Genomic DNA, 15,949 nt, shown 5'->3' on the forward strand with positions numbered 1-15,949 from the left:
TAGCGAGAAAAAGCAGACTGGCCAGACCTTTGGTGGTGGGAAGTATTAGTCCCGCTTCAGTGGTCTCATGCTAAGGAAACCAGTGCATGCAGCTTTGATTATTAAATCCACGCTCCATCTCTCTTCCTCTCGTTGAGGTCACTGGATGACTCCCACTTGGGGGGAAGGAGTTAAGTACACTGGTTAGAGGAACATGTTAACAGGCTGAATTTTAAATTCCCCTAAGATAGCGTGCTATGACAGGCACACACTGACTTAATTACAGCAGATGAGGTCCAGAATATGCATCTCCTCTGAATATGTAAACACGAGGTCCTGTGTATATCCAAAGGGAGAGAGGAGGCTACAAAAATGAAATGCTTCTGAATGAGGAAGTATTCCCTGAGCTCCCTCTGGTCTGAACAAAGAGTGATTTTCAACAGAGGTTTTATTTCAAATTTGTACTATGTAGAACAAATATAATGTGATTGTAATAATGTTAGAAAAATTCATATTTAAGCTTCAAATAATGTGCAGAGAAAAGGTGCTTAAAAGGATAGTTCACCCAAAATGAAAACCCGGTCATGATTTTCTCACCCTGTTGTTCCACTCTGTTGTTTGACTTACTTTCTTCTCTGGAATACAGAATGTTGGAAACCAAACAGTTTTGGTTCCCGTTGACTTCCATTGTATGGACAAAAATACAATGGAAGTCAGTGGGACCCAAAACCAGCATTCTTTAAAATATCTTGTTTTGTGTTCCACAGAAAGTCAGTCATACAGGTTTGGAAGGACATGAATAAATTATAACAGAATTTTCGAGTATCCTTTTAAAAGGCCTCACAACATCTTTACACCATAAAATGTACACAAGTATGCACTATAACACATTTTGTCTTTTATAAATGACATGGTGTTCTCAATCCACTGAAATCAAAATGAGAGTTTCAATGAGAAACACTTTAAATACATCTAAGTATTGTCCTAATGCTGCTGTATGTATTAATTTAAAGTAAGCTTGACTTTTAGCAGAAGTAAATAACTCCAAGAAGTGTGTGTGTGTATATATATATATATATATATATATATATATATATATATATATATATATATAAAGAATATAGAGTATAAGTGTAAAGACAATTTTAATAGAAATTTAAGAGAAAAAATTATTTGATTATGGTTATGGTGTAAGACAGGAGGTGTATTTTATAATATTTTAAACAATTGTTCTCAACCAAGAGGCTTTATCAAACTTCTAAGGGTGCTTAATTAAAATGCTTGATTAAAAAGCTTTACAAATTAATTTAATCAAATTTATTTAATTAAAATGCTTAATTTTCAACAACTTTTATAAAAATGGAGCTTAATTTTATATTAAGTAAAAAGTGTAAATAAAGTTTAATTAAATAAAACAGTTCTGAAAAACAAGCACAAAAATAACGGTGGTTAAATAACTCAATATGTTGACACTTTCGGGGGAATGAAAACGACTGCTCACTGAAGCCGGACTTTTATTTTGGTAACGTCCTAGCCGGAAGTTTCCTCACGTTGTAGTAGATGCTGGAAAAACACGTGTGGAACATTAGTATGTACATGTATAGTTTATGTTGTGTTTTTACTGTTTAAAAGTGAACATTACTTGCATTTAGCCTGACAAATACATTTCCGCTATTCAACTGAATGATAATGCGATATGTATCTTATCTTGTGATTAGTTCAGTGTGTCTGTGAGAGTGTAATTTATTACAATTATTTTGCTAGTATACCGCTTGTTTTAATAGGAGTAACGTTATACAACCCGTTTACCGTCATGGCTGAGGACACGCTGATGCTCAACATCTCCTCTGCTCCCGTAAAGTTTGACAAAAAGACAAACCGAAGACCTCTGTCATCAGCAGAGAAATGGACACAGGTGAGTCAGTCCTGCACTCGGTGTTGTTGCTGGCATTGTCATTACACACAGATGTACGTACAAGTTTCTTTCAGCCTGATTGTGAAGTGTTGTAACGCTTGTGTTGATGTAACAGAAAAAGTGGGAATCAAAGAGGAAGGCTGTCTTCGAGCCCCAGGAGAGCAGCGCTTCCAAACAGAGGAAGATTAATCAAACTGGTCAACAGCAAACACATAAGCAAAAGCTGCAATCCCCCAGAAGCCCCTCTCAGAGGAGTGATAATAGAGACACAGAGGAGAACGGAGACCAGAGAGAAAAGTCTGCCGCAAAGTCCCCATCAAAGGTGAAAACATTGCCAAAGAAAGCTTCCGAAGAGCATGGAGACCATGGCAGACCATTTATCAAGACATCGTCTCTCTTCAGAAACAACCCAGAGATCCCTGATGTCCTCAGGTACAGTAGATGCAACGCATTTGAGCTTGTGTGAATGTACTCATCTTTCTCAAAATTGACTTTTACATGCTTTTTTTTTTTCTTTCTCCCAGTCCTGCTGTAAATCAAGTAAAGGAGACAGTGTTCACCAGCAACACATTTGAAGAACTGAATCTACATCCTCATCTGGTACGAACAAACTTTAATATCACTTAACAAATCTCTCAATTAAAACTGTCTGTCTTTAGTCTTCTACCTTTCTCTCCTGGTCTAAACTATTTTACAGGTGGCAACGCTCCATAAGGTGTTGAATGTGACCAGTATGACGAGGTACTGTAGCTTCACCTTAACTTTTATTGTCCATCTCTTTGCATTTTTCTCATGATCACCTGTGGTTTCAGTGTCCAGAAAAAAACCATACCAGTGTTGATGTCCGGTAAAGATGCTGTGGTGCGCTCCCAGACTGGATCAGGTGGGATTCCTGGCCTGTTTCGTGTAAATCGAATGTAATAAGATATTGACTGTTCAGATCATTATTTTAATTGCTTACTAAGATTCTGTGTGTCGTAGTTACTCTGAGCTACAAAATATCAAAAATCACCAAAGTGTTTGTTAGAAGTTACAAAGAAAGAACAAAAACAGAAATGACTTTAAAAGGTGTGATTATTCATATTATTTTCCTAAATATTTCCTACAGGAAAAACATTGGCTTATGGAATTCCAGTGGTTCAGTTCTTACAAGCGATGCAGCCTAAAGTGAAGGCAGGTCAACCTACACTCCGTATCAAGACTTTACTGATTGATCACATAGTCATTTTCGTTTTATGTTTTACTCCGTCATAGTTGGCTAAAATGAATACATTTGTTTATTTGAAATTTAGGCCATTTATTGATTCTGTGTGGAGAAATTGGGGTCATTAGCAGTCAGACATTCAACACTGCACATTATAATATAAATTAAATTGGTAAAATTGTGTCAGAATTGCACCATTTCAAGTGTATTTATTTATAGTCATGTGCATCAACTTTGATGTTTCATCATCAGAGATCAGATGGACCTTTGGCTGTTGTGATTGTGCCGACCAGAGAGGTATTGTATTAAATGATACAAAACAATCATGGTTTTCTGATTTATCTTATACCATATATATTTCCCCTTACATGTACCCTTTTTTATTTCCTTCCACATGGATCTGTTTCTGGTTGTCCTTCAGCTTGCCCTGCAGAGCTTTCAGATGTTTCAGAAACTTCTAAAAGTGAGGAGTTGCACTTTTGCTAGATTATTATGCTGTATTGTCATAATTGAACAACTTCATTTTCAATCTTTAAAAGTCACTCACTGTATTTTTTCCTTCCAGCCTTTCACCTGGATTGTGCCGGGAGTTCTGATGGGAGGAGAGAAAAGAAAAGCGGAAAAAGCCAGGTTAACAGCACAATAACACAAAATATACATACATCTACTGCAAGAGGTCTGAGTTAGATTTCCGGTGTTTAGTCAAATGTAAAATAATTGTATACTGTGTTACAGAAGCATTAAATTGAATAATTAAAAAAAAAAAAATTAAAAACATTTTAATAATATTTCTCAGTATTCCTGTTTTTACTGTGGTTTTGATCAAATAAATGCAGCCTTGTTGAGTGTAAGAGACCTCTGTCAGAAACATTAAAATCTTACCGACTCCAAACTTTTAACAGTAGTGTGTAGCTCATTCTGCAGTTTCACTTCAGTCTGCACTGTGTCTTGCTGTGTTTCCTTATGTTTGTGCTGGTCTTTGTCTTGATCTCAGACTGAGGAAGGGCATAAATATCCTGATCTCGACTCCAGGCCGACTGGTGGACCACATAAAGAACACTCTAAGTATTGCTTTCAGTGCTGTGAGCTGGCTCATTCTGGATGAAGCCGACAGGTCAGTGTGTTTGCTGAATTTAACAAATTACACAATGTGGTTTACATTAGGGCTGCGGATACAACAAATTTGCTAACCTTTAATTGTTAATTTTATTCATATCCTAATTGGATATTAAACTGCTATTCAAATAAATAAATATGCTTTCTTTTAATCATTAAAATGTTTTTCACTACTTTTAAATTGTCAATTTTTATCAGCTTTATTTATTAGTTCTTGCTGCCCTATTTTGAAGGTGTCTCAGTATCCCTGTATTTGATTAGTTTATCCATGCTGTTTTGAAGGACTCTGGATTTGGGCTTTGAGAAAGATCTGACTGTGATTCTGAATGCTTTGAATGCCACTGGACTTGCCAGGCAGAATGTGCTGCTTTCAGCCACACTCACCGAGGGTAAGCTCATCGTCCGCTCCCTACCACTGTCCAGAGTCTGTCTGGATTTAAAGGAAGACAGTGGCATGAGCGCTCGCTTTAGACTTTGGGAGGTACAGCACTGTCTTTATTCAAGCAGAAGCAGACTAGGATGAGCTGACAGCTGGTGTCTCTCAGGTCTAGCCTGTCTCTGCTTTGCATGACCGAACAGGCTCTTTATCCCAGTGAAGACTGAATGTTTTTGAGCCTAGTATAGCAACTTCCAGTTTTAGACAGTCCTAAGTCACAGAAACGTATTACTCTCATGACATTTTGATCAAAAAAGGATTTTGGTGACAATCTATTTAGGTGTGCAACCGTTTATGCTGACCCTGTTCTCTTCACGTCCAGGACTGTCCCGATTAGCCAGTATCTGTATGAAGGAGCCTGTGAGTATCCATGTGTCAGAGGGGAGCGAGGACACGGTTGAAGCGTGTCCCCAGGCGGCCCCTCAGGCTCTGTCAGACAGCTATGCGGTGCCTGAGAGGCTGCAGCAGCACGTGGTGGTGGTGCCCAGCAAACTCCACCTGGTCTGTTTGGCTGCCTTTATTCTGGCCAAATGCAAGGTACAGGACACCATATGTTAAAACCCAGTTATTAACACTCAGTGGTATTGTTGTGTTACACTGTAGATCACCTCAAATCATTTCAGTTTGAACCTGATGTATTATTGAAATGTTTTATAATCTACCAAATGTGGGAAGAAATAAGATGGAAAGTTTAGTTTTTTCAATACATTTAAAAATGTTTATTTTTTTATACCTGTAATGTTTTCAGCAGCCATTTCTCCTGTCACATGATCCTTCAGAAATGCTTTTAATATGCTGATTTGGTGCTCAAGAAACATTATGAATGACTTTTGATCAATTCCATGCATCTTTGCTGAAGGATTAATTTCTTTCAAAAAATATCTTTCTTACCACAAATATTTGAACAGTAGTAACAGTTGCAAAAATATGATAACTGATAACCAACGATGTTATTACTGCTAGAACTGTAACAAAGTAGTTTGCTTGTGTTGCACAGTAGCGGTCACTGGACCTCAGCATTTTATTGTGTTTTTGTACATAGTTTGAGCAGCGGCAGAAGATTATAGTTTTCATATCCAGCTGTGAGGCTGTGGAGTTTCTGCTTGCTCTCTTCACTGCAGTCCTCTGTGTGAAGCCCAGCACTGCATCAACCAAACATACCTCAACATCCCTTAACTTCTACAGGCTCCATGGCAACATGAGACAAGAGGTGAGACATTATGTGTCAAGTCCTGTTATAATCATACTCAAGGTTTTGTTCACAGGATGCACAGAATTTGTTCGTCTGTTTTTGCTGCTGTAGCTTTAACATTCAACTTGATATGTGTAAATAATTTGTTACCAACTGCTATGTTTAATGTATATAAATTCAAAAAAATATAAATTTTGTATTTAAATACATGGTAAGCTAGTATGCATCTGTTCTATATAGCCTCACTGATGTTTTTCAGTCAGGAATTAAATATTCAGATTTTACCTTAAGGCTAGAATGCACTACACGACTTTTAGAATCTGAACAGATTTTTAAAACCGCAGGCACCATACACCGAATTTGTCAAATTCTATAAAGTGGCATCATACGCTACTGAGGACCACACACTTCCAGACTTTCAAGCTATTCCAAATATGACAAGACAAAGTCACGCTGGAAAATGTGGCTTCTTGCCAGGAGATGCGTGACAAATAATGTGTTCTAAAATTGTATCAAAATTGCAAAAATGTTTGATATTCTCTGACTGAATGGAATCATAGTGTGTGACCATCATACTCTACATGATTTTTCAAAAAAAATTATATTAATTCAAATCTGCAGAATGCCTCTGACTTTCAGCAATTAGCATCGACTTCTCCAGATTGTAAATTGAATCTGGGCTAAGTAAAGTCGTGTGGTGTATTCCAGCCTTTGGACTACAACAGCAGTTTAAAGGAGCCCATGCTTCTGTTCTGCTGAAATGATCATGTCTCTTAAAAGCATCCAGAATCACTAGCAACATATGACACTAGGTTAGACCATCATGGTCTGGTTGACTGGTGGGGTCCACCGGCTCTCGGCCAGCTGGCTTTCAGGAAGCAGCAGCAGTTGGTGCCCTGTGGCAGTGTCAGGGGAACTGCATCCTGCCACTGTCCAGCCTGCACCCTCACCCCCCTCACAAATGGAGCTGCCATGGGTCGCCCATATGGCACTGGAAGGGCAGGGGACTCTCGAAGTCTCTCGGTCAGATGTATGAGAGAGCAGGTCTGGGTGTGGTGCTGGCCTGTAGTGTTATGGATGGGTTTGGTAATGGGACAGCACTGGCTGAGCTCTGGACGTCTCCTCCGATGAGGAGAGCTGCAGGAGAGGGCCAGCTGTTCCAGTACACAACAGATTGTGCTCCATGCAGAAAAAGAGAGGAGCTGTCGGACATCCCATCTTCAGATGGGCTCTCATCCATGTTTCTGCCTCATCTTTTGTTGTAATATAAATGCAAATACTTATTTGTGCTGGAATATTGTCTCATATAACTTTGTAATTAAAGATTAAGCTTAAGAGTTTCTCTTGTATACCGTGTTCTCTTGTCCACTTTAGAAACATAACGGCAACTGTTTTGTGAACTTTCAGGAACGCACCGAAGCCTTCCAGGAGTTCTCACAGTGTAAAACTGGCATTCTGCTGTGCACGGTAAGTCATTCAGATTTACACCATTTGTATGGTAATGGATCCTGAATGCAGTCTAAATATATGTGTTAAAATATAATATGCATAAAAATTTAATTGAATATTGTATATAATTAAATATTAGCTTTTTATGAATTTGTGAATTTTCTTTGGGAAACTCTTAAAATCTAAGGATTCCTAATTTAAAAAAAACAATTTGTTAATTGTCTCTTCAATGCATTGATTGATCTAATAATTTCAGTTGATACAAAAGTGTTCTGGACAGGTGTGTGCGTCCCCTTCCTCCACCCCCTTCTCCTCTATCTTGTCACTCTGCAGAAGGGCTCCTGGAGTGAATGAGTGCTTTTATTCCTGTTGACCGCCTGGCATGGCATTGTGTTGGTCTCCATATGTACCAGCTCCAGACACCTCAACTCAAGGTTTAGGCTAGTTGAGGTTGAGCTGGAGTTAAGATTGAAAATTGTCTAAATACACTTTTATTTTAATAATAATAGTGTGGCATAGTGGTTAAAGCTCAGGGCTGGTGCGATCCATAAGGAAGCAGATTCAGTCCCACTAGGAGGGAGCCATGAATATCATCGTTACTCCAAGAGCATAATAGCATAGTGTGGCAGTGGATTTGTAAAATAAGGCAATATAGTACATTTAGTATAGTGAATCAGGTTAATCAAGAACATTGTTTGCTCTTGTCAGACCAACAAATAAGACCCCAGTGTCATGACAAACCAAGCTAGGATATGACTGAATATTATGGAGCAAGAATGAGCCAACTTAATCACAATTAAGTGAATTTTCTTACTCCATCACAATCTTTTTATGCACTGTTGTACACAGTGTTATTTTACTATTAATTATATATTATTGTAGAACATCTTAGTATTTTAAATCTCAAAAAGTCAATTTTTGATTATATGTGCTTTTGTTCTAATTATTTAAATGTATATATTTAATATATATATTTAAATGTCTTTTTGTTTTTCCCTAGGATGTGGCTGCACGTGGATTGGATCTGCCTCTGGTTACATGGATTGTTCAGGTTAGATTTCTTTCTGTGTAAAACTCGTAACTCTTGCAATTCTAGTATTATTTTTAAATGAATATCATCTTTCGGTTGCAGTATAACCCTCCTGTTTCTGCCGCGGAGTACGTCCACCGTGTGGGCCGCACGGCACGGATTGGAGCTCAGGGCAGCAGCCTACTCTTCCTCACCCCCTCTGAGACGGCTTTTGTGGATGTGCTGGCCAACCACAACATCAGGTGTGCTGACTGACATCTCATCTATATCACATTTACTTATCATTTCAGTGAACTCCCACGCAGCAGTAGGGGACTGTGGGGCAGGTCCTGTCTGATGTGTGGATGAAGTCCAGTCCCTGACACTGTGATTAAAGACGGTCAAACTGCTCTTGTCTCTGTTCCAAAGCTCACAATATAATAGTCAAGAGCTGGACTAATGACTCTGTGACAGGCTTCCAGTGCAGAGAGAAAACACACTCGCAGTCTCTCTGCATGAGAGCAGAATCTGTTCTGCTGGCACAAGGACTATGATATTTGGCTCACGTTACAGTTTACAGTACTAAAGGATGATCAGGAGGAGTTTGATAGGGTTAGCAGGGCTCTGTGTTGATCTAAACTATCTAACTCAGACAACTCACTGTCTTGAAAAAGTTATTTTTTTCCCATTGGTTAATATATCTGTTTATTATATCCATCTACACTTCTTGGCTCCCTCAGTTTGTCCGAGATGAAGATGGAGGACATCTTGGCCACTCTGATGAAGGACGAGCGTTTTAAAGGCCGAGGCAAATGGGACAGTAAGGTAACTTCTGACGTCAATGCTGACTTGTTTGACTGTGCATAACTGTTAGAACTTTCCTGTCTTGGTTGAAGAATTGATGTGGTTGAAAATGCAGGTCTAGAGAACAGCTGTGGGAGAAGAATGGCTTTCTCTTCATCTTCTTCCACCCACCTCCCTCTCAACAATGAGAGCCGTCTGACAACAATGGGCAAATGTTTCTGCCAGCGCTCAGTCAGTCCTAATCCTGATTTAATGTCCTTTTCCCTCCCAGCACCAATCGGCTGGTTGTAATCCTCACCCGTGCCTCCCCCCTTGTTAGCAGCCTCATTTGAGGGTCAAAGGTCATTGATGGGGAGGGGAGGTGTCATTAGTGTGTATAACCAGTGATGTTTATGTGATGCTTTTGGTTTTTTATTGGCTTTTATTATAATAAAATGTGATTTTTTTTTTTCACATAATTGCTGAAATGTAATGCATTCACTTTGCTCTCATTTTTGTGCATCTTTGATGTGTGTGTCTCTTTGTACACGACTGTGCAGAGATCAGCTACGGCTTTTGAGCAGGAGGTGCGAGAGAGAGCCACTGTTTTACAGACTGACTTCGAGAATTATGTTCATGCCAATAACGAGTCTCTGCAAACAGCGAAGAGCGGTAAGCCAGAAAATGAATTATCATTTAGGGTAACCATGTTAAACTGATGTTTTGTTTTACACTTTTGCAGCCCAACTACTTCATCACATAGGAGAAATTTAGCTATATATAGATGTTTTTGACATTTTTACAATGATTTAACCTCTAAATCATAATTTTCTGCTATTTACATTGGTATTGCAGTTGTGACTGTTTGTAATCAATAAAATATTTTAATAAATACAACAACAATAAAGCATTAAGTGTAAAATATGATTTAAAGTCAGTCCTTTATTGCTAGTGAAATCCCTAAAGTGCTTGGAAATGTCTACTATCTGAGCTATAAATTTTTTTTTTTTTGGCCCTGTAGCACTGCAGTCTTTCCTGAGAGCATACACCACATACCCCTCCAGTCTGAAACACGTCTTCCACATCCGTAGCCTGCACCTGGGCCACGCTGCTAAGAGCTTTGGCCTGAGGGACGCACCCCAGGGCCTGGGAAGCTCTATAACCACCAATCCTGCCAACAGCAAAGACTCCAAAAAGGGCAAAGACAAAGCCAAGAGGTACTGCAAGTTTTAGAAGTTGAACCGTAATTTATGAATCTGTCAAACAGTTTGCGTTGCCAGAAAATATGTTCTAGTTCTACTTTTAGATAAATTTAGCCATGTTCTGTTTGATTATATATTTTTCTTTGTGGCTTCTGTAACCTTTTCAGGTTTTTTTTTTTTAGTGTTCTGTTTAATTCAATGTCATGTACACCACCATTCAAAAAGTTGGAGGTCAGTAAAAAAAAAAAAAAGAGAAATAAGTTATTATTTTTTTCAGCAAGGATGCATTACATAAAATGTATAGTGAAGGCATTTTAGGTAGTGTATCCCAGAATAAGTAAGGCAGTGATTGACTATATTATAACCAAAAGTGCATGATTTTATACTGAATTGGGAATGCAGCTCATTGTTTGACTAAACTGCCAAACCAAATTTTGGTTCAAGTTTCTTTCAGTTGAACCAACTCAGACTTACATTTCAGTTTGGGACTAGGTTTAAGCCTTGTTTGTGAAACCAGGAGTTAGTCTTGAAGAATATTCTATTAAGCAAACATTGCTTCAGGTTTACAAGTAATTTAAACCTGTTTAACAGCCACTGCAAAATCAGATTGAGTCTGTAGACTCAGAACTACGTGTGCTGTAGGGAGAATAGGAATAGTTCCATTTTTTTATTTTAGTATTGACTATGTACCAGAGAACCAGTACTCTTTCCATTTCTTAGCAAGACTATAAATCTTGTGTTTAGCAAAACACAGCCTATGTGAAACCACCAAAACCCTTTCTGGTACAAGATTGCATCCACTTATCACTTCTTGCAGAAAAAGGAAAAGAAATGACTTTGAGTTGTGTTGGAAGACGATCTGTTACTGTAACTGTCCTGTCACAGCTGCCCTGAAAATTGCCGGCAGGGCTGCGCTGGAGAAAAGCCCACAGCTCACACACACTCTTGGCAGCTCTGAGTCTTTCAGTGTAGCAGAGCTTTACAGGGTCAAGGAGGACTAGTCAAGTCCTGCTTTTACCAGCTGCGAGTTTTACCTTTCACCTCTGACACACTCACCCCTCTTGTTTTCCCTCACCTTCCTTTAAGGTGTGATGCAGAGTAGCATTATTCACAAAGTATGTATTCTTGTTCCAATAACTGCTTTATTAAATCTGATAGGAGTCTTTGGTGGAAGTAGGCATAATTTGGATGGTGATGATTATGTACTGATGATATGGCCAGTACGGTTGTTAGGCCACTAACCACTGCTTGACACTGTATGGTTATTAGTGGTCATTTCCCACAGGATTGAATGTGACGCTGCAAGTGTAGGGTCTGGTTAGCAAAGGTCATGTCCAGACTAGCCCTCAAGCATGGATGTGTTGGTGTAGGCCTTCCTTTGTGTGATCAGATTCTCCACAGGACACCTGATTAAACTGAGCCAAAAGCCATGCTGAACATCATGACTGTCACACAGTGAAATCTTTATCTGAATCCGTGTGCATTTTTGTTTAAATAAAGAATATTGACATATGTATCTCTCCTGTAGTGTTCAGCATGTTTCATAGCTGACCCGCACACGCAGTGATCACAGTTCTCTTGTCAGACCAGAGCCGTCATTTGAACATTTCTGTTTTTGTGCGTGTATTCTGTTGTATTTTACTACACTCTTTCATCTAACCCTCAGTTCTTCAGTGTGCCTTTGAGATAAAGCCTCAAAAGCCTCTGTGTGCTGTAAAGGGGGTGTCAGGTACAGTTTGGTAAAATCTGATGTTAAAGTTGTTTAACTCAAGGTTAGTGACACATAAAATGTAATTGAGGCACGTTGTTTTATTTCGGAGTAATAAAACAGACGCCCAACTCCCGTTCTTTACAGAAGATTTTATTCCATTTTGGAAGGGTGCTGTGTTCTCAAACTTGCTACTTTCATTCTAGAATGCTTTATATGTAAAATTATAAGCGTGAAGTCCTGTCATGACTTTAAATGTGACAAAATCTTAAAGTGTGACCATAATTTAAAAGAGATTGTAAGGACTGCGTTTCATGAAAGGTTTCTATTTTTATTAGAGCGACAGCACAATTTGCGATGTACGAATTGTGAAGAAATTACTCATACGAGAGAGCGAGAGAGAGATGTGTGTGTGTGTGTATATATGTATGTATATATGTGTGTGTGTGTGTATATATATATATATATATATATATATATATATATATATATATACACACACATATATAATATATATAAAACACATATATATATATATATATATATATATATATATATATAATATGATACGTACGTGTGTGTGTGATAATATGTAATTGTTTTGGTTTTTTTACTTGCCGTACCCACTGATCAGTAATAGTCATCTTGTAGCAATAAAATGCAGTGACTAAAACCTAACCATCTTTATCAGGTGATTTTGTAATTTGTCAGCTTAAAAAAAAAAGTTATTTGGCTTTAATTAGAAGCCAGTGGCTGCCTCAATTTTTGTAAATTTTTTTGAAGCCCTGCTCATTTGATCCACTTTTATGATTTCAGAATTTTACATTTTGTTATTTTGTATATTTTTGTGTTTTATGGCTTAATTTGTAAAGGTACGCTTCTTTATGGTAGTGTTGAGTTTTGACTTGTGCCCTGCTGGCACAGACACTGTAGGGAGAAGCAAGTGTCTAACCACTAGTAATTGGCAGGGTGACCTGCAGCAGGACCTGTGAATGAAACCCATGGAGAGGGACAATAGGTCAGTCCCCAAGGAGCTGCCCCTAGAGCAGCCATAACACACTCACACACACTCTCTCTCCGCTGCCCAGACAACAGCCGTAATGAACTTATCAGCCATCATAGCTGACAGCTGACATCTTTATTTTCCAGCCATCACTCTCTATAGAATATTCTTGATGCACTATGCCGATACCACTTAACTGGTCAGTGCTTTGGCCCTATTAACATTTACTATTCCCAGCCTAATTGTGTGTGTGTGACATTGCTGTGTTGTGCTGTGCTGTCTTACGGACTCAGTCAAGTCTAGCCGTCATGTCAGGAGACTTCATTACAGCTGGCTGTGGTGTACACGGTCCATGTCCATACAAGATTTCTGTAATGAGCAGATCACACCAATAAAACACACACACACACTTATGGACACGCGACTCGACAACAAAGACCTCTGGTACACGGGAGAGAGGCCCTTACAGGCAACCAAAAATACACAGACACATCCCAGTACCTTTGAGAGTTTCTTACATGTTGTATTAATATTTTATTGTTCATATATTTTATTTGATAATATAAATTAATATGGAGTGTATATAGACACGTATGCGTATCAAGGCTGCATTTATTTAATCTAAAATAGTCAAATCTAATATTATTAATGTACAATAATTATATAATGTAAAACACTTGTTTTAATATTTTAAAATACAAGTTATTCCTGCATATATCCTATATCCTACTCCAGTCTATAGTTACACCCTTCAGAAACCATTCTAATATGATGATTTGGTGCATAGGAAACATTTCTTGTCATTATCACTATTGAAAACCGTTGTGCTGCTTTATAGTTCAGTGGAGACCATAATCTTTATGAACCCTTTTTTTTTTCATAAATGAGTGGAAAACTCATGGACAAATAAATCACAGAGATTCATTAGTCAGAAATTATGGGGACCTTGTGTCTCTCTGGACGTCCCACAGTGTGTTTTGTGTTGTTCTTTGGTCTGTCTTTCCAGTCTAGCTCTGTTAAAGCTAAATAGTTTTGGGAGCATTAGTTATGTCATTGTGCTCAGGTGCTTTGCATAATTTCATTCTATTTTGTAGCTCTGCTTGTAGATCTACCTCTCTACAATCTTTACTTTCGAAATGAACTTTGGTTTTAACGCTGACCCAGCTGATGGGCCACTTCTGCTGAGGCATATATTATATTTTGTGACACGTTTTTATTATTTGTGAATATGGTGACATTCTATACTGTATATAATATAAACACACCTTTGCTCTGTATACATGCTTCATATCGCCTGTAGGGGTCCCTGTAGAGTGCTCAGGGACCAAAAGATCAATAACTGCTATCTCATAGCTGCTCTAAGCCCTGGGGGTAGAGTCTGTCGTGTGTCACCATGAGGTGTGTGTGTGTGTGTGTGTGTTGGATCCTTAAGCAGCCCCACGGGGGCAAAGCGCCACTTCATTCTCCGGAGTTATTGATTAGATAAACAGTCACTAGTTTTACATCAGGCCCCCGCTGCTGTCTACAAGCCTTTTATTGACGACAGTGGGAAATTTGTTTAGCTGGTCTCAAGCTAGCCAGCCTACCTTGACAGGATAAATCTCAGATTCATGCTTTGGGATGCTTTTGAACACACAGTTCCTGTTAATCATTGTAGTTAATAGATTTATATCTGACCTTTTTTTCTTTATTCTGTTTCGGTTTTGGCTTCTTAAATACAGATAAGAGTGAAATGGGTTTTTTTTTTTTTGTATGTTTTTCAGGCCTCCCAAGAAACTCACAGCGAAAGAACGTGTGTCAAACCTAATGCGCTCCGAATTTCTCAGTGGGATAGATGGAGAATCCAAGTCTAAGAAGAAGAGGAAAAAGAATAAAGGTCAAGCCGAGGAAGAGCAATCTACTGCAGAATGAAGGGGAGGACTTTGTAGAGATCGGAGACTCTTTTCGGCTGAGATGTGCTGAGTTGGGTGTCCTTTGCAGCCAGGTGGATTCTCAGAGTGAACACTCAGGTGTTTTTTTTTTATACAGTGACACTTTTTTTTACCTGAGACAAAGCAGGAATTGTCAGCAGCGTGGTCCGAAAATCTGCTTTTATCATCTGCATAAAAAAGCTTTTATACAGATGGTAAAATAGGCGTATTAGAGTCAAGTGCATAAGGAATGTTTTATCGCTTACAATTGATGTCACTGTTGATCTATGAATTCATAATCATAAATGTGGTGCCATAAATATGACTATTTAAGCAATGTGATTTACAGGAAAGCAAGCAGTTTCATCAAAATGTTGTAAAACACTCACTAAATTTTATATTAAAGTGGGTTGTATTTAATAGGTGTGTTTGTTTCATTTCATCTGAATTTGGGCTCTCCACAGGATATAATCAGAACGTTATTCAGAGTCACTGGTGACCAAACCTAGCATGCCTTGTTCACGGTTATGACGCCGCTTAAAAATAATCTTTGTTAAAGGCTTTTTAGCTCTTTTCCCTGGCTTGAATTTCGGCTTGGTCAGGTATATAGGGGTGGATATGGAGGCTGACGCTGAGCAGCTGTCCAAGCGTCGAGTCTGACTCGCGCGGTCACCAGCTGCTGTCTTTTGGCCGAGTCTTCGCATCGAGCCCTAAAAGAAATTTGACCGGAATATTGCTTTTCACGGTCGCTTTATTACAGCGAAAGCTGCTTGTAAAAATTTATTGGTCTGTAATTATGAAACCACTTATGATTGGTCAATTAAACCCAGACAACAAACCACTTACCCAGATAGGCTCGTTTCGGTGCTGGGCTTCTCTGCACGAAGATCTAGTGAAGAGAACTCACAAAATGTTCCATTGTCGGTAATGTAATTTTTTTTTTCTTTTTATTGCGTGTTCAGCGTTCAGGGGCTGATGGTTTAATTGAAACTGTAATGCAGTTATACGAATGAGTTTGTGTGTGTGTTTAAACTTTTTTTTTT

The 15,949-nt window shown here is 38.6% G+C and overlaps 1 protein-coding gene across 2 annotated transcripts; it reads left to right on the top strand.

Moving 5' to 3' along the window:
• Positions 1-1,452: 1,452 nt before the first annotated feature.
• On the top strand, positions 1,453-15,326 carry LOC113074343 (DEAD (Asp-Glu-Ala-Asp) box polypeptide 31). 2 transcript variants are annotated; one of them, XM_026247169.1, is made up of 21 exons: positions 1,453-1,567; positions 1,764-1,894; positions 2,010-2,326; positions 2,419-2,494; positions 2,592-2,635; positions 2,707-2,777; positions 3,003-3,067; positions 3,351-3,395; positions 3,520-3,561; positions 3,664-3,728; positions 4,093-4,212; positions 4,497-4,603; positions 4,973-5,187; positions 5,693-5,860; positions 7,250-7,309; positions 8,292-8,342; positions 8,424-8,563; positions 9,041-9,125; positions 9,644-9,755; positions 10,105-10,300; positions 14,760-15,326. In XM_026247169.1, the coding sequence occupies exons 1-21, from the start codon at positions 1,540-1,542 to the stop codon at positions 14,905-14,907; spliced, it is 2,286 nt and encodes a 761-aa protein (XP_026102954.1). In that variant the 5' UTR covers positions 1,453-1,539; the 3' UTR covers positions 14,908-15,326. The 2 variants fall into 2 exon arrangements, with proteins under 2 accessions (XP_026102954.1, XP_026102960.1); XM_026247175.1 differs by having other exon boundaries at positions 1,502-1,639; positions 1,723-1,894.
• The last annotated feature ends 623 nt before the right edge of the window (positions 15,327-15,949 follow it).

Source organism: Carassius auratus, chromosome 5, assembly GCF_003368295.1.
Source record: "Carassius auratus strain Wakin chromosome 5, ASM336829v1, whole genome shotgun sequence".
Classification (NCBI taxonomy): domain Eukaryota; kingdom Metazoa; phylum Chordata; class Actinopteri; order Cypriniformes; family Cyprinidae; genus Carassius; species Carassius auratus.

Excerpts from the sequence above, each read along its gene's own strand:
- LOC113074343 (XM_026247169.1), top strand. The coding sequence starts at position 1,540 with ATGCTGGAAAAACACGTGTGGAACATTA. Across the intron at positions 2,495-2,591 it reads TGAATCTACATCCTCATCTG|GTGGCAACGCTCCATAAGGT; the intron begins GTACGAACAAAC and ends ACTATTTTACAG. Across the intron at positions 2,636-2,706 it reads AATGTGACCAGTATGACGAG|TGTCCAGAAAAAAACCATAC; the intron begins GTACTGTAGCTT and ends CTGTGGTTTCAG.